This window comes from Prionailurus viverrinus, chromosome D2 (assembly GCF_022837055.1).
Source record: "Prionailurus viverrinus isolate Anna chromosome D2, UM_Priviv_1.0, whole genome shotgun sequence".
NCBI lineage: Eukaryota > Metazoa > Chordata > Mammalia > Carnivora > Felidae > Prionailurus > Prionailurus viverrinus.
Genome location: NC_062571.1, coordinates 57978552 through 58004608, shown reverse-complemented (window position 1 = coordinate 58004608; position 26057 = coordinate 57978552). Strand labels below are relative to the sequence as shown.

Here is a 26057-nt window from a genome sequence, read left to right as displayed (position 1 = left end):
GTAAAGAATGTATTCTTAGCTCTCACTTGATTGGTCAGCACCTAGGGCCACAACCCAGCACCCCCTTCCCACCCCTAGTGTATCATCAAAGGTGTCATGGTCATGCAATGTAAATAACCCAGTCTACAAGCCCAAGACCCAATCCAGACCTCCATAACCAGCTGCCCCTTACCTCCTTTTCAGGCTAGGGTGCACACTTCCCAACTACAGTCCACTCTTAGGAAGCCAGTCTCCTGGCTGAGGTCAATGCAAGTCCTGACTACAAGCTAGGGACTATCTGAGCAGAGAATTCTAGGGTCACAGGGACTCAGAATGTGGTTTAGAAAGAGGCATGGGCCCTTGGCTCTGTGGACTTCTTGCCCCATGGAGAAGGGTACTGCCGAAGGAGGACCAGACCTTGGCTTTCTAAAGCAAAGGTCCCCTTACCCAGCTGTAGGTTAGTGGAAATAGTAAATGTGAGAAATAGTGAGTAAAGTAAGTGAATAAAAACAGAACATTTCAAAAATGTGCATTGGACTTGTATGCATTAAAAGTGATAAAAAGAGGGGCGCCTGGGTGGCGCAGTCGGTTAAGCGTCTGATTTCAGCCAGGTCACGATCTCACGGTCCGTGAGTTCGAGCCCCGCATCGGGCTCTGGGCTGATGGCTCAGAGCCTGGAGCCTGTTTCCGATTCTGTGTCTCCCTCTCTCTCTGCCCCTCCCCCCTTCATGCTCTGTCTCTCTCTGTCCCAAAAATAAACAAACGTTGAAAAAAACTTTTTTTTTTAAAAAGTGATAAAAAGAAACTTCAGAACTAAATTTTAGGGATGCATTAGGAAATATTTAACCAGTGCACATTTGTTAGGTATCACTATCGCTCTGTTTGATTTTCTTTCGGTATATTCTTTGTGTATCCCTGGCAGAACTCAATGTCACTAAGCTTTTGCGGGCTGGGTTTGGGTTAGGAGGAGGTGGGGTGAGGGTAGAAGGGATGCACTGCTCTTGTTGTCCTGCCATAACCATCCCATCGTCTGGAATTAAGGATCTGAGCATTTAAAAAGCTCCAAATCCAGTTTCATGCTCATTCTCTGTATCCAATCAATCACCACACACAATCAATTTCATCTCTTAAATATTTCTCAAATCCCTCTTCGTCTTTCTAACTTCCTCACCTTAATCAAGTGATCATTTTTCTTCTAAACTAACCTCCTAAATGGTTTTCTACAATCCATTTTCTGCACAGCTGTGAGGGTCAACTTGCTAAATGTAAATTGAATAATGTCACTTTTTCTGTTAAAATTCTACAATGGTTTCCCATTTATTTTAAGACAAAATCTAGAATCCTGAGATCTACAAGAACTGGCTCTGCCATCCTCATCTTGTAGTCAGTGCTGAGCTCCAAGCTGAATTGGTTTGCTTTCTGATTCTCAAACATTCCAAACCCCTCCCCATCTCAGAGACTTTGCATAACCTCTTTCTCTTGACCAAAACACTTTCAAGCCCCTCCCCTCTTTCCCTCAAATCTTAAATGAAGTCTCTCACTCCATGAGAGACTTTTTTCCTCACCACCCCACCAGGGCATCACAAGTTCTATTATATTAGGCTCATAGATTCCTCCACTACCATTAGCACTATTGAAATTAATTAATTGCCTAACTCATTGGCTTAAGGACTTCTTCTTGCTAGATATAAGCTTCATAATAGCAAGAACTGTGTTTGTCTTATTCACTACTGTATATCTCCATGCCACTAACGCCTGGCATGGAGTCTTAAACATAGTGCACATTCCATAATTTTATTGTAGCACCTCCTGCAAGGAAAGGGTAAGTAATCTTAGACCTCAGAGAACACACAGTTCAGTGATTAATCCAGTAAATTCTGCAAAATACTGTCAGTTTGTTTCTCTTTTCCCATTTGTTTTGGTTCAACTCACTCCATATACTGCATTGTCTGGCTTTCAGACAACAATTGACTTTTTGACAAATAGTAAAGAAAAAGAAAAGATTTAAAACCTCTGTCTTTTTAGTGTCACCTGTTATTAGTTTTCCCTCTCCAGCTAATAAATGGACACTATTTTTCTTCCACCTCTTCTTATGTCTGATACACTTAAAGAATGTCTGTCTGTGTCTCTCTTTGTCTCATGAAAATTGCGATGCACTCCTTGCTTTGGATATTTTTTTATTATTGACATAAAAAATTATATTAGTCTTTCTTCTTGATGACTTATTGTCTGAAAACTTATGTTTATATTCCACCTTTCTTTCATATAATGTCTTTTTGTTGTTATTGTTGTTGTTAGATATGTATGTGCATTCTTTATTTTTTCCTGTCTATGCATAAAGGTAATTTTTTCTGCCTTTTCATGTCATTTCCTTAAGAGATATTCAGGAATCATTTCATTTGGTTAGTTTTATTTGTGATTATGTAAACGGCACATATTCATAGTAAAATAAAAGAAAGAGGAGAAGGAGGGGGGGACTATTGAAGGGAGGCAGGTAGGAAATATAGTTTGATCCTGTTGAGAGCTGGCGTACGTGAGGGAGACATAAACACAGAGACACAGGAAAGGTGGAGTTTTAAAAAGAGGTAGGATACACAGGGAAGTGAGAGAAGATCAAAGTGAGAGAGGAGTCTGAAAATGGCACATGGAACTAAGTAAAGGGGAAATTTGCACATTCATCTTGGCTTTTAACCTGCCATCAACTGGCACCAACGCACACCTCCTTTACCCTGAGGGAAGAGGTGGTGGACTAGGAACACTATCACCATGAAGCCATCTCTCTATGGGCAAAACAATTCAAAGAGATGCCAGCCTATGGGTAGATTAACAAGGTCACCTTCAGAAGGGAGCTCTGGTAAGCAAATGCATCCATAATGTTCCTGTATTATCTCTTTAATATCTTACTTGGCACTTTTAAAAGATGATCAGTCCTACGTTACTTTTAAAGCAAAACAATATAATCAGCACCTTGATTCCACCACCCAGTCTCATGCTAAGACACTACTATCAGCCTCTGCATTCTCCCATTATGCCATTCCTCTGATTCCTCCTGCCCCACCCGACATGACCATTATCCTAAGTTTCATGTTTATCAATCTATTGCTTATACACCTATATACACAATGTTATTACAAATGTGTGTGCGCTTAAAATATATGTATGAGCTAAATGTAAAGAGGTTTAAAAAAAAAAAAAGCAGACATTTGCCTCCAGCATCTGAGAAACACACAGCTATTGCCTAGATCACATGCTTTACCCAAGCACACTATCCTTGAATTCTGGGGGCTGGGTGGGGTGGGATGGGAGGTGGGGAAATGAAGGCTTTTGTCTACCCATGTACAGTTTTGGAAATGGAAATGAAGAGATCATCGCAAATAGTTTTCATAGAATACCAAAAGCAAAGAAAAAAAGGGAGAAAAGGAATATAGAAGCCCTTTGAAAGTGCTTTCTCTAGAAATGGAAAATCAGTGAATTTGCCAACAGGGCAAGTTTGGGGCTTAACACCAGATTCTCCTTATTGCTATGCTTACTACAAAATGGTTAACAGAAAACTCCTAAAAATAAAATGTTTCCTGATTTCAGTCTCTGAACTGAAAACATTTCCATGTTTTCTTCTCCTTTCAAGATTTGTTTTCATTGTGGAAGATCTAAGACACTTTCTTAATAGAAAAAAAAATTACATGACTGTGAACTTTGAAAGAAAGAACGAAACAAAAAAGAAACAAAGAAAGAAAAAAAATTACATAACTAGAAGGAGTTTATGTTTCGCTGCCTTTTGTATTTATGGATAAGAAGATTTAATATTATAAAAATGTAAACTCTTCTCATTTGAGCTGTAAATTCAATGAAATTCCAAAGTCCCAGCAGATTTTGTTTAGATATTTAACAATCTGATTCTGAAATGTCTGTGGCTGAGCAAAGGCCCAAGATTAGCAAAACCATTCCTGAAGAGTAAGATAGGAGGGGTTGCTCTACCAGACTTCAAGACATATATCAAACAATGGTAATTAAAACAGTGTGGCAGTGATACAGGACAGCAAAGAGGGATGGAATTGAAAGCCCCAAAACAAACCCATGAATATATGGAAGTTTGATGTATAACACAGAGGACATTGCACATCATGAAAGAAAGAAGACACAATTTAATAAATGATGCTGATATAACTGACTACCCACATGGAAAAATATGAAATTAGATACCTACCTAACACACCATACCCATAGATCAATTCCAGATTGATTAAATATTTAATGATTAAGAAAAAAACCTTCAAAAGTTATAAAAGAAAATATAAAATATCTATGAACCAGACATGAGGAAGGTCTTCTTAAACAACACACAAAAAGAACTAGATTTTTGTGCAAAAATTAAGTCAGAAAATAACAGGTGTTGGCAAGGATATGGGTCAAGGGGAACTCCTACAGACACTGCTGGATGAAGTGTAAGTTGGAATAATTGAAGTCATTTTGTAAAGCAGTTTGGCAATTAACCTGTAAAGTTGAATATTTGTGTACTTGTGTATGACACAGCAATTCCATTCTTAGGTCTGTACTCTAGAACAATGCTTCTCTCACTTTAATAAATGTCAGAATCACCTGCAGAGCCCCACAGTTTGGGGGCCCCACCCCTGGAGACTCTGATTCAATAGGTGTGGGATAGAACCTGTGAATGTGTATTTCTGAGAAGCACCTGGGTGCTGGGGCTGCTGCTGGTTTCCAATCACGATTGGAGCAATACTGCTCCAGATTTCTTCTCTTATGTCTTGGGAAACAGGAATAAGAATATTCAAAGCCACGATGTTCATAACAGCAAAAATCTGGACACAACCCAAATATCCATCAGCAGAATAATGGATAAATAAACTGTAGTAGGTTCACACAGTAAGGTATCATACAATATTGAAAATGAACAAATATTGAAAATGAACATATAACAACATGGATAAATCTTAGAAGCATAATGTTAAGTGAAAAAGTATGTCACACAAAATTATATACAGCATGATACCACTTTTATAAAGCTAATAAATTAAATAATATATTGCTTTGGAGCAATTATATGGATAAAATTAAAATATGAAGCAAGAGAATGAAAAACACAAAAATGGAAAAGGGAAGAATCACATAACTAGATGCCATCATGTGGGTATTATGGTAGTTTTTCAGGTGGGTGGTGGGTTCTCATATGCTTCCGAACTCTCATGTAAGTTTTATGTACATGAAAAATTGTTGGAAACGATTTGATGAATTGATGGAAAACATATACATAGCACACATCAAATGGGAAAAATTTTTTAAATGAGTGCCAGTCAGGTAAGCTAAATGAGACAAGATTATAAGGAAAGTAAAATTGTAATAACAATTAAAATACTCATTGTACTTAGCAGATGACAGAAATGATCCTGGGGAAAATGTAGAAGACAAACCTGAGATGTCCTCTTGCAGAGTGAAAGCAAAAATGAAAAACAGTGAGAAAGGAGATGATAGAAGTGCAGGACTGAGGATGGAAGGCTAACAGATTCCTAAACCAAAGATTGGAACAAACAGAGAGAAAAAGAATTCAAAGCTATACTTAAAGAAAATTCTTACAGGTTAAAAAAAAGGCCTTAGTCTTCCTGAACAAAAGTACTCCCCAAATATCAGCAAATTAATGCGGAAAGCCATATTGACCTATTCCTGGTAAAAGTTCAGATATCAAGGGGGCGCCTGGGTGGCGCAGTCGGTTAAGTGTCCGACTTCAGCCAGGTCACGATCTCGCGGTCCGTGAGTTCGAGCCCCGCGTCAGGCTCTGGGCTGATGGCTCAGAGCCTGGAGCCTGTTTCCAATTCTGTGTTTCCCTCTCTCTCTGCCCCTCCCCCATTCATGCTCTGTCTCTCTCTGTCCCAAAAATAAAAAAATAAACGTTGAAAAAAAAATTAAAAAAAAAATTAAAAAAAAAAAATAAAAAGTTCAGATATCAAGAATAAAACATGACTTCTATAAGCATCCTGGCAGAATATAAAAGAAAGAAAATAAACTGGCTAGATAAACATAGAATAAAATTCACACTAGCCTCAAATTTCTCTGTAACAATAAATGCTACAAAAAATGATTTCAAAGTTTATTTGGAAAAATAAGTGGATATGACTAAAAAAAGTTTGAATGAAGGAAGAAAAATTATGAATGAAATGAACTTGAAACTCTAGATACTGAAATGTAAACTGTAATAATGAAAATGATGTAAAATGGACAATATATTATATTACAAATTAGAATGCATATATTATATATTTATATATTTTTACATATATATAAAAGTTGGTATGTGAGAAAGATGGGTTTAGGAATAGGTTATCAACTTTATGATGCTACAACTAGTTGTAGACTAATTTAGAAAATAATTAGTACCATACAGCAAAATATTTTTCAATGAATTAAGAGGTTAAATTTTTAAATAATTATAAAAAGAACTAGAAGAAATATCAGTGAAGATTGATCTGATCCTTGTGTGAGGAAAGGCTTTCTAAAAATAAAAGAAGTGAAAGAAATCAAAAGATTGATATATTTTCCTATAATTTTTTTTTAAATTGGCCATGTCAAAAAAAATCATAAAAAGTGATAAAAAGTAAACTACAAATTTGGGTGGAATATTCGTTCCATATACATTCCAAAGATTCTTACTAATAATGTTAAAAGATATATTATAAATCAATGTGAAAAAAGTGGATATCCCATTGGAAATTGGGTGACTATCACTTCATGAAGTTTACTTCAAATCAAAAATACCGAAATTATAGTCAAATAGGAGCAGATTGAACCGCGATTTTTTTCATTTATATGATTGACAATGATAAAATACTTGGCATTTTAAATATTAGGATGCCATAATTAACAGCCATTCTGAGGACACTTAGTATGAATTAAGGTAGATGGTTGGACAAGGCTTAGAGCTCACTACTCAGGGCAGATTTAGAGCTATTCTGGTGGCAAAGGGGCTTTGAGACTTTATCCTTATTTATGCACTTCAACAGACATTTTTAGGCAGCTGACATTATAGATGACCACACTAGAGGGAGAAAAAAAGAGAAGATCATTAAAAGGTTTCTGCCTGGAAAGATGAAGGCTGAGAAAATACGCGTGATGTCTTTCAGGCCTTGAGTAGCGTGAATGCACTGAATGGCATGATTATGGAATTCCAGAACTGGGAGGGGGAGAGTGGGGCGAGGAAGCCCCTAAACAAATTAGGAACCCCTTTTTTACATGATGAGTTATGAACACTGAAGTCATTGCCCCATAATTGGATATAAGAGCAAATACAAAACAAGTACAAAATACAAAATATATCTTGTATCAAGAGTAAAAACAAAATATGATAATAGCAAATGCCATAGAAATTAAGGCAGCAGTGAATAGGCATTTGTAAGTTCAAATATATGTGTGGGCCACAGATTGAGTATTTATTAATCAGTTACAAATGGATGCTGGAATGGTTAAAAGCATCACATTCTTTTATCTTAGAATTATTCTTTTTATTTTAGAACTATTGAGAATGACCAAGGATTAGCACCATGGTTTGCAAACATTCTTCTGTTGGTGTTTCTGACGCTGGAATCCAGAACCCTGGTCTTTTGCCTGGAGGACCTTCATCTCCCCTCACCACACTAATCGCCTTTAGTGACAATATTTGGAGGATGACATTTTGGATTCTCATATTGATGACAATTCTAAAGATTGGAAATCTTCTATTCTACAGTTAAATACGGGTCATAGACCATTATGAAAGTAAAGTCATAGGAAAAGAAGGTTAAAAATGGAAGGCCATACCAGGTTATTATTTCATATGTGAAAAACTTTGATTCATTTGTTTTGTAGGCTGGTCTGAGTCCACCCCACTTACCCCATTTGGTCATTTGAAAAGGCCACTTGAGACAACGCCCATTTCATTATCAACCCAAGGTGAGCACTTCATTGGGTTGATGTGCTTACAGGATTAGGGTCTCATTAGTTGTGGTTCACTGTACCCCTGGTAAGAAGTGGTTTCTGGTATTGGTATGTTTACTCAGGACACTCAACTTGTATCTTTCTCTGACTCTCCATCTCTCTGTTCTTCTCAGGACTACTGGCTCTCTCTCCTTTACAAGCGCCTGATTGGCCCCAAAGTCTTGGCTGTGCATGTGGCTGGGCTCCAACGGAAGCCACGGCCAGGCCGAGTGATCCGGGACAAACTAAGGATTTATGCTCACTGCACAAACCACCACAAGTAAGTCTTCAGGAAGATGTCACAGAAAGCCACTCACAAGGGGCTTCAGGCTTTGGGCCCCTCTTAAAATTCCATAACATTTGGGGACCCCTGTAAGACTTACTGTAAACTGCTTCTGGAATCGTTACTCCCGCTTTTTGCGGGTTTCATATGATCTCTGATAAAAAGCTTTTTTCCAAGTAAAACCATTTTCTCACTCTCAGAGGATTTATGCACAAAAAGTTCATAAAAATACATTCCATTTGTTCATTTACTTCTTCATCCAACAAATTTTTATTGAGCATTTTCTCTGTGTCAGTTGATGTAATGCCCATGAGGCGTTTTTTGTGTACCTATGCCTGAACCAAGGCTAGAGATATAAAAATTTTTCCCTCTGATCCACCGGCAGAGCTTGAGGAAATAAGTCTACATTTCTAAGGTGCATGCTTGAGAGCTATACCACTAGGAAACTAGCCCTAGACCAGTGTGTCCCAAGCCGGAAGTGCCCAAAGGTAGTCATGCCATCTTTAGAACCATTTTCAGAATTTCAGAAATCTTTCCAGCTACTTTAAATGTTAAGAGGTTAATAAAATCTAGTCTTCCTTTTTTTACAGGGCTAGACTCAGAACAATCAGTGTGGTAATCCTTCTCTTTTTGATCTGAAGCACTGGTTGTCACTACAGTTGTCTGTAAACAAACAAAAAAATAATTATCATTAGATAAATAAATTTTTGCAGCTAAAATATTTTAAAACATGAAGATCATAAGGTAAAAATTGAAAACTGAGCCTAAGGCCAAACCCATCTGACCAAATATGGCTTTCTTACATCACTTCCTATGCAAGGAGCAGAGTAGGCAGCTTGGAAAAAGAGAACTCTTTCTCTTAATGCAGAGAAACCCTGGGGGTGGGGGAGAGGGAGGAGGAAGCAAGCACCTCCAGCCAGACCTTCATTCCAGTGAGCCTATCAGGCGCTGATCATGGGCAGTGGATAGCACAAAGAGCTCCAGTGGTCAGATTACAATAGACGCTCCTTCCCCTTCCTTGATGAGAGAAGAGCCAAGCCAATTAATTTATCATGATAAGGTTTTTCAAAGAATCACTCTGAACATAGCAGGGCCAGGGGCCAGTTGTCTTGTCTATAGATACAAGTGCCTATTGTGGATGAGAGGAGGCTGGTTTGGGCAGAGGCCAGAGGCTTTCAACGTCCCTTTTGCTCAACAGGAAGCTCAATCCAATACCTGACAGAGAGTGACTACTTTATGGCTTTGGCTGGAGTTATCTGATCACCACACAAGGAAACATTGTATTCCGTGTCTCCACCCTGGCCCTGAGGAAATCACTCAAAAGGCGGACCCCAGCTTCAAGAGAGAAAAATTACCCTTGGCACCTTTTGTCTCTGTTGGGAAGAGCATCAATTGTGCCCTGTTTACAATGGGTCTGAGGAACAAGGGGGAAAATGTCAGTAGTCATGGGCTTAGCAGAATTTGGGTGTCCTCACAGAGGGCTCCTCACGTAGTCCCATCTCAGTGCTCAATTCTTTGACATTCTTGTGGGAAGTTATCACGAATATTCCAAATATACCGTGAACTCAGGGCCAGTGTCTCATTCATTGTTCTATTTATTCTTAGTGTCTAATATGGTGACTGGCATGAAGAAAATCTCAGTGAATGTTTGATGAATGAATGAATGAATGAATGCAGACATAGGGCATCAAGACATCACTGAGGATTTCCAGTTCTAGCCTCTCTTCCCCTTTGATATCAGCACAGCATCCTGAAGGAGGTGGTGTGGTAGAGTGGTTAATTATTCTACCATTCACTAGCATGAGACCTCAAATAAGTTACTAAAATCATATGGATCTAATACTCTCCCTACATCACCAGTGCACCTCTACTTTCTATGGGAACTCACTTCGAACCTCGCTGGGGAAACAGTGCTGCTATGCTGCTGTCAGTATCATCCCTCTTCTCCATTAAAAAAGAAAGACAAGACTTGACTAATCTATTGCACATATGGCCTTAACAATAATAATAGGGGTGAAGACCTTTATGTTCCTATTAGAAAAGTAAGCCCACAATGGACGCACTGAGCTCACTGAAGTTGCAGGTCTCTTCCATGTCTGTGAATGTTCAATGCCCCAGACAGGTAAGCACAGGGATAGGACAAGTGTCTCTGCTCCTTCTCCCTGGGAAGCCATGTGCCCTGTATGTGCCCTCTCATCTTCCACAACAGTCATGAGGAAACACTACTGATTCACTTAGTTTATTCATAGCCACTGAGGTCAAGGTCACAGAGTGGGCATGTTGGCTTCCCACTATTCAATCTTGACCAGTACTCTGAAAATATATATCCTTGGCCAAAACAGGGATTGGGTGAGAAAGTATAAACTTATCAGCAGAACGACCCAAAGAGAGTGTCTATTCAAACAACTCCTACACTCCAGTGTATATTGAACACTTGCCACATGCCAGGCATCTTGCCAGATATTTGTACTATACACAACTAACAACACTAATAATACAAACAATTTTACATTTGGGAAGAACCCTTAGAGATCTTTTGGTCTGGTGTCCTATACAACAGAAATTCCTTTTACAGCCTCCTTGATGGACAGTTATGCAACCTCTAATTGAATACCTCCTTGCCCCTCCTGGCAGACTTTTGCATTGTGGTTTGGTTTTGACCTAGGAGAGTGTTGTGTTTTAGGCTGGATTTAGGATAAAAAGTTAGGTGTGCATACCAACACGAGCAGGTGCTTTCCTGCCTTCTTTCCTAGAATTAACAGATGAGGAGCCTGGCAGCGTGGCAGTTCTCGCCTTAGGTCTTCTTGTTCAGAGAACAAATAAGTTTTGACTGGGAAACCTTGTTTTTATAAACCATTCTGCTGAAACAATGTATGTTTCTGGGGAGGAGTTGAGGTCCTTAGCCAAGTTCAGAACCAATTGGAACCTGGTGGATATTGAAGCAAAATTGAGCCTTTTGGGGTTCAAGTTTGTTTATTATTGGCAAAACACGACTTCCTGTTTTTTAGAAGAATTTTTTTAAAGACTCATAAAAAAGGTTCCTGAGGCTTCTTGGACATCAAATAGCTCTTACAAAACAATATTTTGATGAGTTAAGTGTAAATGAATCAGAAACATGTGGATTAAATTTCCCTTAAAATACACAGGGGCTTTGAAATTAGGGGAAAAAATGTTTGGCAAAACATGGCCTGACTTTTACCGAACCCAAAAACTTTGAGTTAGATTTGGAGACAATGGACCAACCCAGTTTTCAAACACATGGACTTTCACTGGAAATGGACCATGGATTCCAAAGCACCGTCTTCTCTTCCCTTTCCTCTGTCTCTCAGCTTCACTGGAGGCATTTCTAGAACGGTGACTGTTTTTTATCTGGACGTCAAGATGCACCTCTCCATGTGATGTCCCCTACCTCTTATATCCAGGATACTCCACTTTGAGCCTCCCTTCCCTGACTCACTTCCTCCTACCCCCATGGCATCACAGAGAAGATGTCAGGCAGCAAAAGAACAGCCAAAAAGATGCACTCCAGATGCATGGATTGTCTGCTGGTGAAAAAGTCTCACCACAATGAGACTTGGAGTAAGATAGATGTTCCACCAGAAAGAAAGGGATATTTGCTAAGAGAACCAAAAGCCACCTGGACTTGACATCAGAAGACGATCAACTGCCTGTCAGCCATGCTTTTTGTCAGACCCCATCTTCTTAGGGAACAGATACTCCTCCAAGCTTACTTTTCTGTGGGCAGAGAATACATATTCTTCAGGAATCTGTATTCTTGACACAGTACTCTCAGGTTGGTGCTGCAGTCTCCACCCAAGAATGTGGCTTCGCAGCCAGAAGACCTCTGCCTAATGCCTTTGCCCATCAACCAGGCAGAAGAAGGGACAGCTGAGGTAGTCTTCAATGCCAGTTCCTACCTGAGGAGGCTCTGTGCATTCTGTGAGAGCCTCTGCACATTGGTCTGTGAGCTGGCTTCCAGTACAGGTTTGTCTCCCCCAGGGGAACTATGTAAATGGAAATCAGACCATTGCCAAGCAGCTTGAAAAGACAGCTTTCCCTGCAGCTATGCTGTGATTTCAGGTCTCCCTCCCACCCACCACTTCCCCACATCCCACCCTTCTCCTCTGCAGTCTCCCAGGGCTCATTCTGCCCCAGCTCTGCAGAGGAGAAACTTGTAAATGCAAGCACACAGCTTTCCCTCCTCCACTGCTAGCCTTTGAGAAAGTTATCTGCTGGTAGTTAGCAAAAGAGCTTACCACAGCCTGGCAAAATTGGTACCCATCCATGCCTACTTTTGCTCACACTCTGAAGCCCAGAGTGCCTGTAATTAATGGTGTTTGCCTCAGTTTCCTCAGCTAAGCTAAACCTAAAGCCCACCCACCAATGGAATATAGTTGGTGTTCTTTTAACGATGGTAACGCTGACACAGGCTAGCAGCATCTCTCTTCTGAGCTCTAGTGACACGTTTGCTCAGTAAATGGGCATTCTCTTCTGACCTACTCAGTTGGCTCTAAAAGTTACTTCACATGATTCAGAATATTGAGAAGAAGGACCAAAGGAGGAGGAGCCACAAAGAAGTCATTTAACAATCTATCAGAATATCAGTGCAGGCATCCAGAAAGCCTTGAACACAATAATGTGCCCTCCTACAGACGCAAGAAGAACCATCTGACACACAGTCAGTGGAATATACTTTGGGAATTATTCTCATAAATAAACTTAATGGATTACTCTAAGCATGTGGTTTCCAAACCCAACTCATCTGCCAAATATCCTAAATATATATGTATATATCCTAGCCCCCATCACAAATGGATGGAATCAACATCTCCAGGATGAGCCCTGGTAACTGTATTATTAAAAAACAAAACAAAACAAAAGCAACCCAAGTTATCATGTTGACCTGCCCTTAGTCACTCAATTCTTCATTAGCACCTTTAGAAGCAGAGGTGAGTGACCCAGAGGCTAAGGGATGCTGTTTCTGCAAGGAATGATGTTTTCCTCTGGGCAAAGTTGACTTAGAGTTTCTCTGAAATCCTCCTTTGAAGGCAGGACTGGGTCATTTCTTCTGTTTCCTCTCATTAACCCATCCAGATGGGGCCCTAGGGGACCCCTTAGAAACAAAGTCTTTTTTCCTACAAGAAAGAAGGAAATCATTATAGTTTTGTTGATACATGCTGGAAGGCTCTTGCATGTAGGCATACAGTTCTTCCAGGCTTCTGAACATCCTGTGCTGGTTTAAAAGGATTCCAAAATGTGAGTAGTTTTATAATCTTGGTCTAGGTAAAACAGCAAAAGCAGAAATCAAAAAGATCGATAAATTTGACTACCTAACAGTTTTTAACTCTTTTTTTTTTTTTTTTTTTTTTTTTTTTTTTTTTTGAGAGCTAGCACATACAAGTGCGGGAGGGTCAGAGGGAGAGAGAGAGAAATGATCCTAAACAGGCTCCGTGCTCAGTGCGGACCCTGACGCAGGGCTCCATCCCACGACCCTGGGATCATGACCTGAGCTGAAATCAAGAATAGGATACTTAACTGACTGAGCCACCCATGTGCCCCAAGTTTTTAACTTGTATACATCAAAATAAAATATAAACAAACTGAATTGGCCAAAGAAACCTGGGAAAATTTTGCAACATACATGCAGACAAAGGATCACCATCTTTAGTAAATAGTTTTTATAAATCAATAGAAAATGGGCAAAGGACATGAATAGTCAGTTCACACGAGAGATGAAATGGCAAGCAGGCAAATGAAAATAATACTGCACCTCTGCACGAATGTTTTAAAAATACAAATTAATACAACATTGAAATCCCACTATCACCTCTCAGGTTGAGAAATGTGTTTTATTTTATTTTATTTTATTTTTAATGTTCATTCACTTTGGGGGGTAGGGGGAGCAGAGAGAGAGAGAGGGAGACAGAATCCAAAGCAGACTCCAGGCTCTGAGCTGTCAGCAGAGCCCAATGTAGGGCTCAAACTCACAAACTGTGAGATCATGACCTGAGCCGAAGTCGGACACTTAACCGACTGAGCCACCCAGGCACCCGAGAAAGGTATTTTAAAATGTTAATATCCATTATTCTTAAGGGTATGAGGAAATGGGTGCACTTATAGATAGCTGCACAGAGCAAATTGGTATAAGCTTTCTAGAGAATTAACATCAATATTAGCAAAATGTGTGTATCAATCAGGATGAGTGAGGTGATGCTATGATAATGGAGGACCCACAAATCTCCACGGCTTTCCATAAGGAAGTGTATTTCTCATTCATGCTACTTGTCTGCCATGGCTCAGCTGTAGCTCTGCTCCACATTCTCCTCATTCCAGGATGCAGGTCAATAGAGTCACCTCTGTCATGAACATCGATGGTCTTGTGACACAGCAAAAACACATGGCAAAACACAGGCTGCCTCTTAAAGCTTATGCCCAAAGATTTTAACAGCACATTTTATTGGCCAAAGCCAACTGTGTAATCTCTAGGGTTCAACAGAGCAGGGACAAAAAATCTTCCCACAGGGAGGGGCATCACTGGAAGTGAAGTAGAGATTTGGTTAAGAACCATGCAATGTGCATTCCCCTTGACCTAACGTGCCCAACTTCCAGGATTGTATCCAAAATAATGGTGATATACAAAAGTTTATATAATGGAATATGTAATTTGAAATGGCAAAAATTTGAAAACAATGTAAGTCCCCAAATGTAGGGGGTTAACTAAACAAATTATGTTACATTACTATGATTGAAGAATTTAGCATTCTTCTATAAGTATAGAAGGAAATACAATAACATAATAACATGGGAATATGTTTAAGATGTTCACAAAGTGAAGAAACAATATGGTCCCGATTAAATGAAAACTGAGAAATGTATATGTATGTGTGAAAGTACTCTGTAAATATTTGAATTAATATTGAATTAATAAAACAAAAAATACTGGAAAGGATGTTTACCAAAATTTTATCATATCTCAAGATATTTGGATTATAGGATAATTTTATTTTTCTTCTTTGTATGTCTTTGTATTTTTCCCTTTTTTTCTGCAATCGGCATGTTTTATTTTCATATTCAGAAAAAAGATATTTTGTTTTCTAAAATCATTTTAATATATTTAAACAAAAACAAAAAGAGTTTGGTGGGAAGCAGGTATCTTCTTTGCAGGAAGCCACAATAACAAGGCCTTCCTGTCTTTGAACGTGTAGGTGACCAAGAACTATAAAATAAGTGCCCTTTCCTGAGGCAGTCCTGTTTGGTGCAGTCTATAAATTATTTAGCAGTAACTAACTGACAACTTTATTTCCATCTTTCCCTTCTCTCTCTCTCTCTCTCTCTCTCTCTCTCTCTCTCCCTCTCTCCCTCTCTCTCTCTCTCCTTCTCAGCCACAACTATGTTCGAGGGTCCATTACACTTTTTATCATCAACCTGCACCGATCAAGAAAGAAAATCAAACTGGCCGGGACCCTCAGGGACAAGCTCGTGCACCAGTATCTACTGCAGCCCTATGGACAGGAGGGCCTGAAGTCCAAGTACGTGCAAACCTGGAAATAGCTTCAGAACCAGTGCAGCAGGAGCTGGGAGGGGAAGGAGCTAGAATTGCCCCTTTGGTGTTGCTAATTCATTTGGGGGCTCAGTGGAATGGAGTCAGGGGACTGCTGACTCAAACCCCTCCCTGTCTCTAGGCTTAGATTCCTCAACCGTGGAGTCAAATGGTAGACACAATATTTCTCAACAAGGGCATTTTTGGTATCTGGGCAAGACAATTCATTATGAAGGATAATCTCATTTCAAGCTACTTATTAGCATCCTTGGTCCCTGCCCACTAAATGCCAATAGCATCCCCTAGTCATGTGACAACCAAAAACTCTGGTAGTTGAAAACCATGCCCCTTTCATCTGTAACATTCTGTAATGCTATAACTCCTTATTTGTCAGCATCTACAAACCTCATGGCATTAGAAGGAGGAGCACTGGACAAAGGGTTGAAAGTTCAAAGTTCAAGAGTCTGTTCTGCCCCTAAATGTATAACTTTAGATCCATCACCTCTTGGATCTCAGTTTCCTTATTTGAATGTTTGAAGAGAAATTATATTTTGAGGGCTCTGTGGTCCCTTCAAACTCTATAAATATATGATTCTGTGATACTCCCTACCTCCCTCCATCTCTGCCAGAGACTATTGACAACACCGACCTCTGCCAAGAGAAAACAGTTCTAGGCCACAGTGAGAAGAGCCTGGTCACAGGCAAGGCCACTTCAGCTCCCCGAGTAAGGCCTCCCAGGCAGGGTATGGGATTCTGTACAGACTGGGAGCATTCCTATTGCATTTTTAATGTTTACCAAGTTTAACAAAGCTGTAAACTTGGAGCAGGTGGCTTGCACTCCCACAGCTGCCCACAACTATTTGCGCTATAATTGTTCGCTGTTTCACTGCAACCTTGGTGGCTTGCATTTGGCTTCCAACTGTATGTGCAATGGGAACAAAACACAATCTGGGAAGTCACTTATTGAGTCTCCTCAGGCCACCCTAGATCTGTATTTTCAGTCTTGGTTCACATACTGGCTCTTTTCTTTGGCTACATGTACATTGCATCTACTTTTCTTTCCTCTCAATCCTACCTGTATTAGGAGATTCTCTTGAGTATTTTATCCACTCTCTTTCTATTTCCCAGTAGTTCATGACCAGTGTGCTGAACTCCTGGTCTTCATCTCAGGCAGGAGAACCAGTTCTGGTCCCAGCTTCACTAAATAATTATTGACCTGGGCAGATCTCTAATCCTAATCCCTTGGCCTCAGTGTTCTAATCTGCAAAATTCAAGTGTTGCTGTATATTTGGTAGGGTCCCTTCCAGCTCACAAATTCTCACCCTGGGTCTGATTTTCTGAGGACCATGAATATGTTCAAGTCTCCCACTGCCACTCACTAATGACCTGCAAAGTTATTTCTGGCAGAAGGGCTGACACCTCAGCAGTGATTGTGATATTCAGGGTCCAGTGGAGCCAGTGAGACTAGGAACTGAGCCTGCCCAGTGTTGGAAAGTCATGTGTACTGCGTGGAAGGAACTGGCCAAATGCTTTAGTCCAACAGGCCATTTGCTGGCTGTGTGTCCTTGCACAAGTTACATAATCTGCAAGTCTCAGTTTCTTCATCTCATGTGGAGAGGAGTAAATAAGGTAATCTATGTAAAGTTTCTGACACATAATAAGTGTGCAGTAAATGCCCATTGTGTTCCTTTTCCTCAACTCAGGACTCTAGTTCGTTGGGGAGGAAGAGGGGAAAAAATTGCTCTCTTTCTGACATCTCTAAGATGCTCTTCCAAAGCAGAGTCTTCTCAGTTTTTTAAGATAATATGTTGCTAAAACACTTGTTAAGATTATGATAAGAATGGTACAGATGGAAATCCATGAAACAGGAGGAGATGGTAGTCAGAGGGTAGGATCAATTTATGAGCTTGTTCCCCCACCAACCGAGGGCACAAGCCTCCAACCCTGTTTACCCCACCCTAAGTCCCTACCTCCAGGATTATGAACCTGGCCACACCTTGGCCCTTCTGCTTGTTCCCATCCTTAAGAGTGATTGAAGCAACTCCCACTGGCTACTGATATCACATACATTCCAATTATGCCGTCTTGTACCCCACCTTGTCATCACCTTGATGAGTTGTGTTACAGCTTTGTTGAGAATGTCCGAGGAATAGAGAAAAAGAGAATTTCATTCCACAGGAGTCCTGAAGAGGGATTTGGTAACGCCCACTGAGATCAAATAACAATGCCATGCAATTGAAAGAAGAGGGAACTGGACTCAGAGGCCTGGATATGAATCCAGTTGCTACCATTTAACTGGGCAAACCTCGGCTCCCTTACCTGTCAGATGGGGGTTATTGTGAGAATCAAATTAGAGCATATGGGTGAAATGGAACCTTCTACAAATGAAAATTTCACACACCCATTCACATGCGTATGTATATAGGCATAAATACAGGCACATATGATTTTACATATATCATGTTAAAGAGAGTTTTGGACTGGGAGTTAAGAGAACTGGATTCCAGACCTAATCCTGCCTCTACTTCCCTGTGAAAATTTGAGCCCTTCACTTAATGCTCTAAGCCTGTTTCTCTCCTGTAAACTACTGCTAATTTGGCACCTCTCCCATTCTAGACCTCAGTGGCTCTGACCCTGTGCCGTGCCATCCTGAACTGTTAGCTGCCAGTAGGGGCTACCAGGTGCACATTCAGTGCCCCCAGTGCTCTGCTCCATGACTACAAATAAGTGCAAGAGCCTTCAGTGGTTCTGAGATAGGGGTCTCACAGGAAGGGTGTGGTTTTGGTGAAGCATACTCTGCAGGAGAGGATGAAAGGAAATGCGAGGAAGTGATTTCAGCCTTTGGTGTCTCCTTCTCTGTTTTATAAGCCTCTAGGGCCAGATTCTGTGTTCTGTGTCTGCTAATTCCTTGTTGCAGCTCAGAAGAGAATGGAAGGCTCTGGGAGCAGAGGAACCTGTGATTGCTCTTGTCTGGAGGAACCAGAAAGAGGATATGGAGCAAGTCAGTGTGCCATATAAGCCAGTTAGACTTTTTGGCCTGGGGTTTCGGGAGTAGAGAAATGCCAGCAAACTTTTATGATTGGTTGAAAACATGGGGTTATTCTCATTCTCTTGGAACTGCCATCAGGACTGGGTATATTTGAAATCTCTGAAAAGATATTTCCACATGATCTTGGGGGTCAAGTACTGTCAGGTACTGGAAGCACCCTTAGGGCCACAATCAGGCATAGTCTAGGCATCCAAGTCCATAAATGAGGGTTCCTGTTTCTCATTTCAGTGAGTAAACCAATCATAGGACCTGCTACTCAAAGTCTTTAGGTGAGAGATAGTTAGTCTAAAGTCTTTAGGTGAGAGATAGTTCTCATTCTCAGAATCAGACAAAAGGTGGGTGCCCTCTACCCCATAGGATAGGAGAAGGGAAACTTAGAAAACTGAAGTGTGTACAAGAGAAGGGTACTCTGTGCCTGGAATACATATGCTTTAAAGATGGCTGAAGGAAATAGGGAGATTTAATTCAGAGAAGAAAAATAAGGTAAGTCATGAGGACTTTCTTCAGATATTTCAGGGATTAAGTGAAAGAAAACAGATTTAGCCTAGAATCCTCTAAAATGACATCAAACCAGGAGTACAATTTAAAAGAGAAAGATTTCACCACAAAAAGAGCTCATTTTCCAAAGGCTTGCCTGGTCTGACTGAGGACAGGGTTTCTTAGGATGTAGCCTATTACTCAGAGAGTGAGCGGCCATGGCCATCTCAGAGGTGCTCCAAGATTCTCACTCAGTGGGAGGTTGAGCTAAAAGAGTTCTGCTTCCCATTGAACTCTAAAATTCAATTATTCTCTTCCATTCTCCTTCCCCCACTCCCACTTCAATTTTGGAGCCTGTTGTCTCCATGATCACCAGCCAAGTAGCTTCCTCAGGCCACTAAAAGGCCACACAAAGAGCCTGTGCTATAAGAGGGAGTGGCAGTAATATTTTCTCCAGAAAATCTCCAGCTGCAAGTCCCTCCTCTGTCCTGTTCCCTGGTTTCTCACCTTTCTGAGAGAAAGACTGACCATTTACACCCAAAACAATATTAGTTCCCATTCTGGATAAGTCAGAGAGCACCTTTGGGGCATCTCTGTCATCCACAAAGGAGAGAATCTGCCCAGTGCCCTATGTGCACACAAAGCAGTAAACATTGTCCTCTAGAGAATTATTTCTACCCAAGACATAAATATCGCTAATGTCTTTCAACAAACAGGGAAGCAACATGAAGTTGGGCCAAAGAAGTCAACTTATATCAAAAAGCAGGACTCATGTTTTTAGGGAAAAGACAAACCAAGAACAGGTGTTTGGTCACATCCCTATGTATCTTGTTCAATTCCAATTTGAAGGGGAAACTATCCAAAAATTAGAAAAGAAAGAAGCAACTTTCATCACATTGAGTATTGTATTCTAACACAGAAACCTAAGGGAATCAGTAGATGTAAAGAATCTTGGGAAGAATGACATTTTGAAGTGATCTGGTTCATTCTCCATACCCTTAGATAGATAGTCTGTGGCAAAGCCAACTACACTAGAGGATGCTCTAGGTTTGAAGACCTCTGGGGAAGGAGTGCCCACAATTTCAGTCCTGTCTGAACACTTAATTTTATAAGAACACTGTGGCCTACTGCAGCTTGGACTATATAGATAAAAATAAATGGTTTTAATAGCCATTATGTCATTTGACATTCTGAAGAGCCCCATGAAGAAAATTGAACAATTCCTGCCTCCCTTGTACTTTAGAGTTGAAGAAAACAAGTCTTAGAGCATTAAGTGACTTATTCAAGAGTCACACAACTATTGGGGCACCTGGGTGACTCAGTTGGTTAAGTGTCCAACACGGGCTTGGGTCATGATCTCATGGCTTGGCTACTGAGTTCGAGTCCTGCCTGCTTGCAGTCTCTCACAAAACTAAATAAACATTAAAAAAAGAGAGAGAGAGAGAGAGTCACACAACTATTAAGTGATAGAGCTAGAAAGTATCTAGCACCCCATTTTCCTGGCCCCAAATCCAGTGCACCTTCCTCAATTCTGTGCTACCCCAACCAGTCCAGCAATATAAAATTGTAATGACATACTGACAAATACTCAGTACAGATAACCCTGTCACAATACTGTTTGGTTTCATTTCATCGTAGGCTCTTCACAGAATGGATGTGAAGAGTATCAGGTTACTCAACAATATTCTCTCTCCTAGTCTAATTCATCCCAGTTCTGTCAACTTTTCTTCACAAGTCCTAATTTCAGAGCCTTCTTGAAAATTTTTCTCTGAGCTGCTTCTAAGATACTTTTTCCTAGTCATAGAATATTTTTTAATTCAAATTTCATTGGATTTTCTTGAGAGAGAGAGGGAGAGAGGGCTGGGGAGGGGCAGAGAGAGAGAGAGAGAGAGAGAGGGATAGAATCCCAAGCAGGCTCTGTGCCATCAACACAGAGCCCAATTTGGGGCTTAAACCCATGAATTGTGAGATCATGACCTGAGCTGAAATCAGGAATTGAACTCTTAACCAACTGAGCTACCCAGGTGCCCCTCCCCCAGTCATAGAATTTTGATAAAGCTATTTTTTTTTCTCAGCCAAATTGGGGAATTCCCTTGTTTCTTCTATGCTCTTATCAAACAAAAGGATTATTAAATGCCAGCAGTAACTATAAATTGCCTTAATTTGGGGCCTATAAAAATTAGTCTTGACTTATTATATTCTGACCCCATACACATAGGCACCTGTAGCTAGCTCCACTTCACCTAATGGAACACAAGCCCAGAAGTACATCTCTGAGGGAAAGATGCTGACATGTGAGGCTTCACATATATCTTCGTCCATTCATCACCTTTTATTGAGATCCTACTTTGTTCCAGACATAACTTGTTCCCCTTCAGCAGTCTAACCTGCCTCAGGAATCCCAAGTAGACAAATCAGGGGGAAAAGTCTAAACATAAAGTTCAATACAAATTCTCTCTCTCAGAATATCTGCTGATCTTCCTAATGCCAGCCTACATCATCAGTAGCCTTCAAGAAATATTTAATATGGGGTGTTTGGGGGAGGGGGAAGGGGATTTTGAGGTCCCTGTCCTAAAGGAGTTCATCTCTCTTACTAGAAACAAACAACTAACAGGAAGCATGGGTGACACATGAGAGAGGTGTAGAGTATTTCTGCTTTGGGGCTAGTAGGTTCCATATTAAATGTTTAAATTTCCTATCTGCATGAGCCTCTCCTTCAGCTGCCATGATTTTAGCTGAAAGAAACTTAACACTCCTATGAACCCAGAATCTTATTGCCTATTCTGTGAAGAAATTAACATCTTTTTTTTCTTTTTCTACATACTGCTTATTTTTTCCATCTCTTCGGGATATGACTTTTGCTTTGATTTCACCCTCATTAAATCCTATATCAAAGAAAAACATTGACATCTAACTGCTTGCCTTTAGAAGGGTGTCATTTGACGTTAGCCAAACAGAATAGTTCTGAAAATACTCAAGTTGACTCCCAGGTGCTGAGACTTTTAAAAATATCTTCATGTCCCTGTTGGAACAGACCACATTACGATACTTCATCTCCAGATTCAGAGCTTGGCGAGTGTGAGGGTTGAACTAGCTACCACCTGACCTATCACAATCTCTCTCTAATGATGACTAGAAGTGCCACATCTATTTTTGGATATGGACAGATCTGGTAAAAGGAGCTTTGGGAAAAGTCTTAACCCTAAGAATTCTATACCAAGACTTCACCCACACACTCAGAAACAAAACCTGAAGACCTGCTTTCTGGGACCAAAGGGCCATTATTCCACTTACCTCAGCGGACTCAAGACATCTAAGTGTTGAATTTCTATACTGTTGCTATTAGTTGGTACCTGGAGTTTTTGAACTCTGTTCAACCAGATGTACTCCCTGCAGGTTTCCATTATCTCCACTTGCCTGGGATCATTTAAATTAGTTTCTTCTTAAAATAAACCACTCTGTGAAAGTTCTGTAGTTATTAAAAGATGACTTTATGGAGGAAAAATTTGGAAATACTCTTTGAGATCAAGAAGTTTCCTCTATAACGTCCCTGACAGAAAGCCCGTCAGCTTCTGTTTATTGAGACTGCTCATGTCATGAGTCAGCCCACTCTGGGACTAGACAGTTCTGATTGTAGGAAAGATCCTCCTTGTATGTGGCCAGAGGGTGTTTTCTTCCCATTTCTACCCTTGCTTTGGAAAAATTAAGCAGAGTAAATCTATACCTTCTTCATAACAGTTTTTCAAGGTCTCCCTGTAGAGTTCTAGCCTCCAAGCAAACACTCAACTCTTTCAACAATTCCTCAAATGACCTGGTTTCCAGACTGCTCACCTTAGAACCCACTGAGCTATAGAACCTTATCTCCTATAATTAGCTCTTCAATGTTCTTACCTCAGACAAGCTTAGTTGTGGAGGTCTGAGAAGGAGTAGGAAATGTGAGCATTTTGTTATTTTGGATATATCTCACCAACACAGAACAGTATTATTTTTAAATTGTTGCCAACTTCATAATGAAAAATATATTCTCATCTTCATTTGTATCTTTGAGTATTATTAGTAAGCTTGAAAGTTTTTCATGTCTCTTATTTTTTCTTTTATTAATTTTCTATGTCTTTTGCTTATTTTTCATTTGGGTTATTATCTGTTAATGATTTGTAAGTTTTTTCTAACATAAGGCAGTTTTCCCTTTGCTAACTATCACATATGTTAAATATTTTCCCCAGTATTTTATTTGCTGTCTTTCCAACTATTTCAGTTTTAGGGTATTATCTTGACATACAGAAGTATTCCCTTTTTATATAGTTAAATCTATATATCTTTTGCTTTGTGGTTTCTTCCTTTCCATTTATATGTCTATGTATTTATGTTCCTAGAATCAGATGAATATGTATCTTTCTTCTAGTTTCTTTTTTTGTTTCATTTTTTATATGTACTTTTTTAATGCCTTTGGAATTTGTTTTGATGTTCTGTAAGAGGTAAGAACCATCAATAGTGCTGTTCAAGCTGAAAGTGTGTGAGGAAAGCTATTAACCCACACAGGTGCTGGGTTTTTGTTTTGTTTTGTTTTGTTTTTTTCAACGTTTATTTATTTTTGGGACAGAGAGAGACAGAGCATGAACGGGGGAGGGGCAGAGAGAGAGGGAGACACAGAATCGGAAACAGGCTCCAGGCTCTGAGCCATCAGCCCAGAGCCTGACGCGGGGCTCGAACTCACGGACCGCGAGATCGTGACCTGGCTGAAGTCAGACACTTAACCGACTGCGCCACCCAGGCGCCCCCAGGTGCTGGTTTTAAAAAGTCAGAAAAAAAGATCCCTTTTTTAAATGCAAGCATTAGAATGGAGCCCTCTTTTACCTGGAGGAAAAGGCCCTGCTCTGCAGACACAACCATATCATCTTTAGCCCTTTTAAAAGGGCACTCAGAGCCCCTTAGGAGGAGAGATAAGCAGCAGAGGCTGGAGCAAGAAAGGTGCCTGGGACTGGAGAGATTTAGGAGCTGGCCTTGAGCAAACAGGAACGTGGTACCCAGTCTAACCAGCAATGTTCAAGTTAGTGTTTCAGTTCAGAAAGTCTGAAACGGACACGGTACAAGTAGAAATACAAATATATATATGAGTGTGTATATTTATAAAAATATCACACGTAAGTCTCTGAGTCAGTCTGTAGAAAAAAATAAAGAGAAGTAACTATATAGAGAAATGAGCCTTACAAATATTTAGTTAATGTAAGCTTACTACTCATTGAAACTTAGAGAATTTGGATTCTTTTAACCCATGTGCTCATTTCAGGGTGTCCTGTGGTTCAAAAAGAGATAGTAGCCATAACCAAGGTATATAGCATTATCTAAGTAAATAATTATAGACATAATTTGGAAAATACGGTGAAAGAACTGAATAATATACTTAATCCCCCCCTTTCCTCTTGCCTGGAGAGAGCTCGAACCACCTTTTGTCTGTAGGGAACTCTCCGTGCCACAGCCCAGGACCTGAAAGAAACCTAAATGCCTTTGAGAACTTACCCTTCAAGAAAAGCACAATGTTTTTCTTTTTCAATGTTAAACGCAGAGTTCATAATCTGTGCAAATGCTTCATCTGATTCGGTTCTTAATTCCTCTCGTAAAGTGCGACGTGCACACTTCTGTGCTGTGTTTTGAGGAACATGTTCATCTCACTAGTGTGCACACTAGTTTCCCCTCTAGCACACACTAGAGGGAAACATGAGATGAAGCAGTTCTTTTGAAATAGCAAAAATGCTCACTTCAGACTGTTAAAAAAAAATTGCCTTTGAAAAGTTCACATCTGACTTTTAGGATAAAAAACCAGGGCCTGTTGACACAGTACTCCAAAACAGTGAGAAAAGCTCTTTTTATTCACAATAAACTCGGAACGTGATGGTTAGAAAGCTGTGTGATTCCCCTCCACCCCCAGCTGCAACCATATCCCCACTCTTCCTTCTACCCCTGGTGCTCAGCCGTGGCTGCACTTCGAATCACCTGAGAGCTTTAAAAACCCCAATGCCCAAGACACACCCCAGACCAATTAAACCAAAATCTCTGGCCTGGGACCCAGGCACTAGTAGTTTTTAAAGCTCTCCATGTGATTCAAATATGTGGCCAAGGTCGAGAACCACTGTCCCTCTAGAAAAATACTGGAGCAAAATCCCAGCTGATTTGCATCTTTGATTTCACCCAGATTCTATTCTTCATTTAGGCACTAAGCCATTTTGCCAAAGGTGTGAACATGCCATGAGCCCCCGGGAGTTGTCTATGACTAAGTAGAAGGATGTGTACGGTTCCCCAAAGGTTTTATTGTTTGTTTTGTTTTAACTCCCAGATTAGTAATGTACAGATCACTGTGCAGATTAGAGGATTATAAAATGCTTTTATACTTTACAGTGACTTGACATCTTAAACCAAGATGTTTAGGAATTCAGGGTTTTCACTTTGCACTCAGGGTTATTTTCTGAGAGTTTTTCATTTGCCCTCGGCTCCAGAATACATTTTCTTGCAGCCCACTCCCAGCAGCTGGGATCTCTGCGCAGCTGCCCATCAAGGCTGTGGTCTCCCCTCCCCACCTTCGCTCACTTGGGAACTCTGGCTGCAGGCAGAGATTTCCATTCTGTTCCAGATAACCCAGATGAAACACTGGTAAATGAGCACCTTAGGCTACAGCTCACGTTTCCAAGCAGTGGATTCTAAACTGAGGGGCAAGGAAGCAGAATATGAAGGCAGTTCCGCTGGACTGAGAAGAAATGGCCCTTTTCTTCTCCCTT

The 26057-nt window shown here is 40.3% G+C and overlaps 1 protein-coding gene across 2 annotated transcripts in view; it reads left to right on the top strand.

Annotated features, from left to right (window-relative positions):
* Positions 1-26057, top strand: part of HPSE2 (heparanase 2 (inactive)) — a 740027-nt gene that overhangs the window by 703678 nt on the left and 10292 nt on the right. For both annotated transcript variants that reach the window (XM_047826468.1, XM_047826467.1), the window contains 2 exons: positions 8073-8218; positions 15604-15750. In XM_047826468.1, the coding sequence (XP_047682424.1) occupies positions 8073-8218; positions 15604-15750 (293 nt within the window). The remainder of the gene's footprint in view (positions 1-8072; positions 8219-15603; positions 15751-26057) is intronic.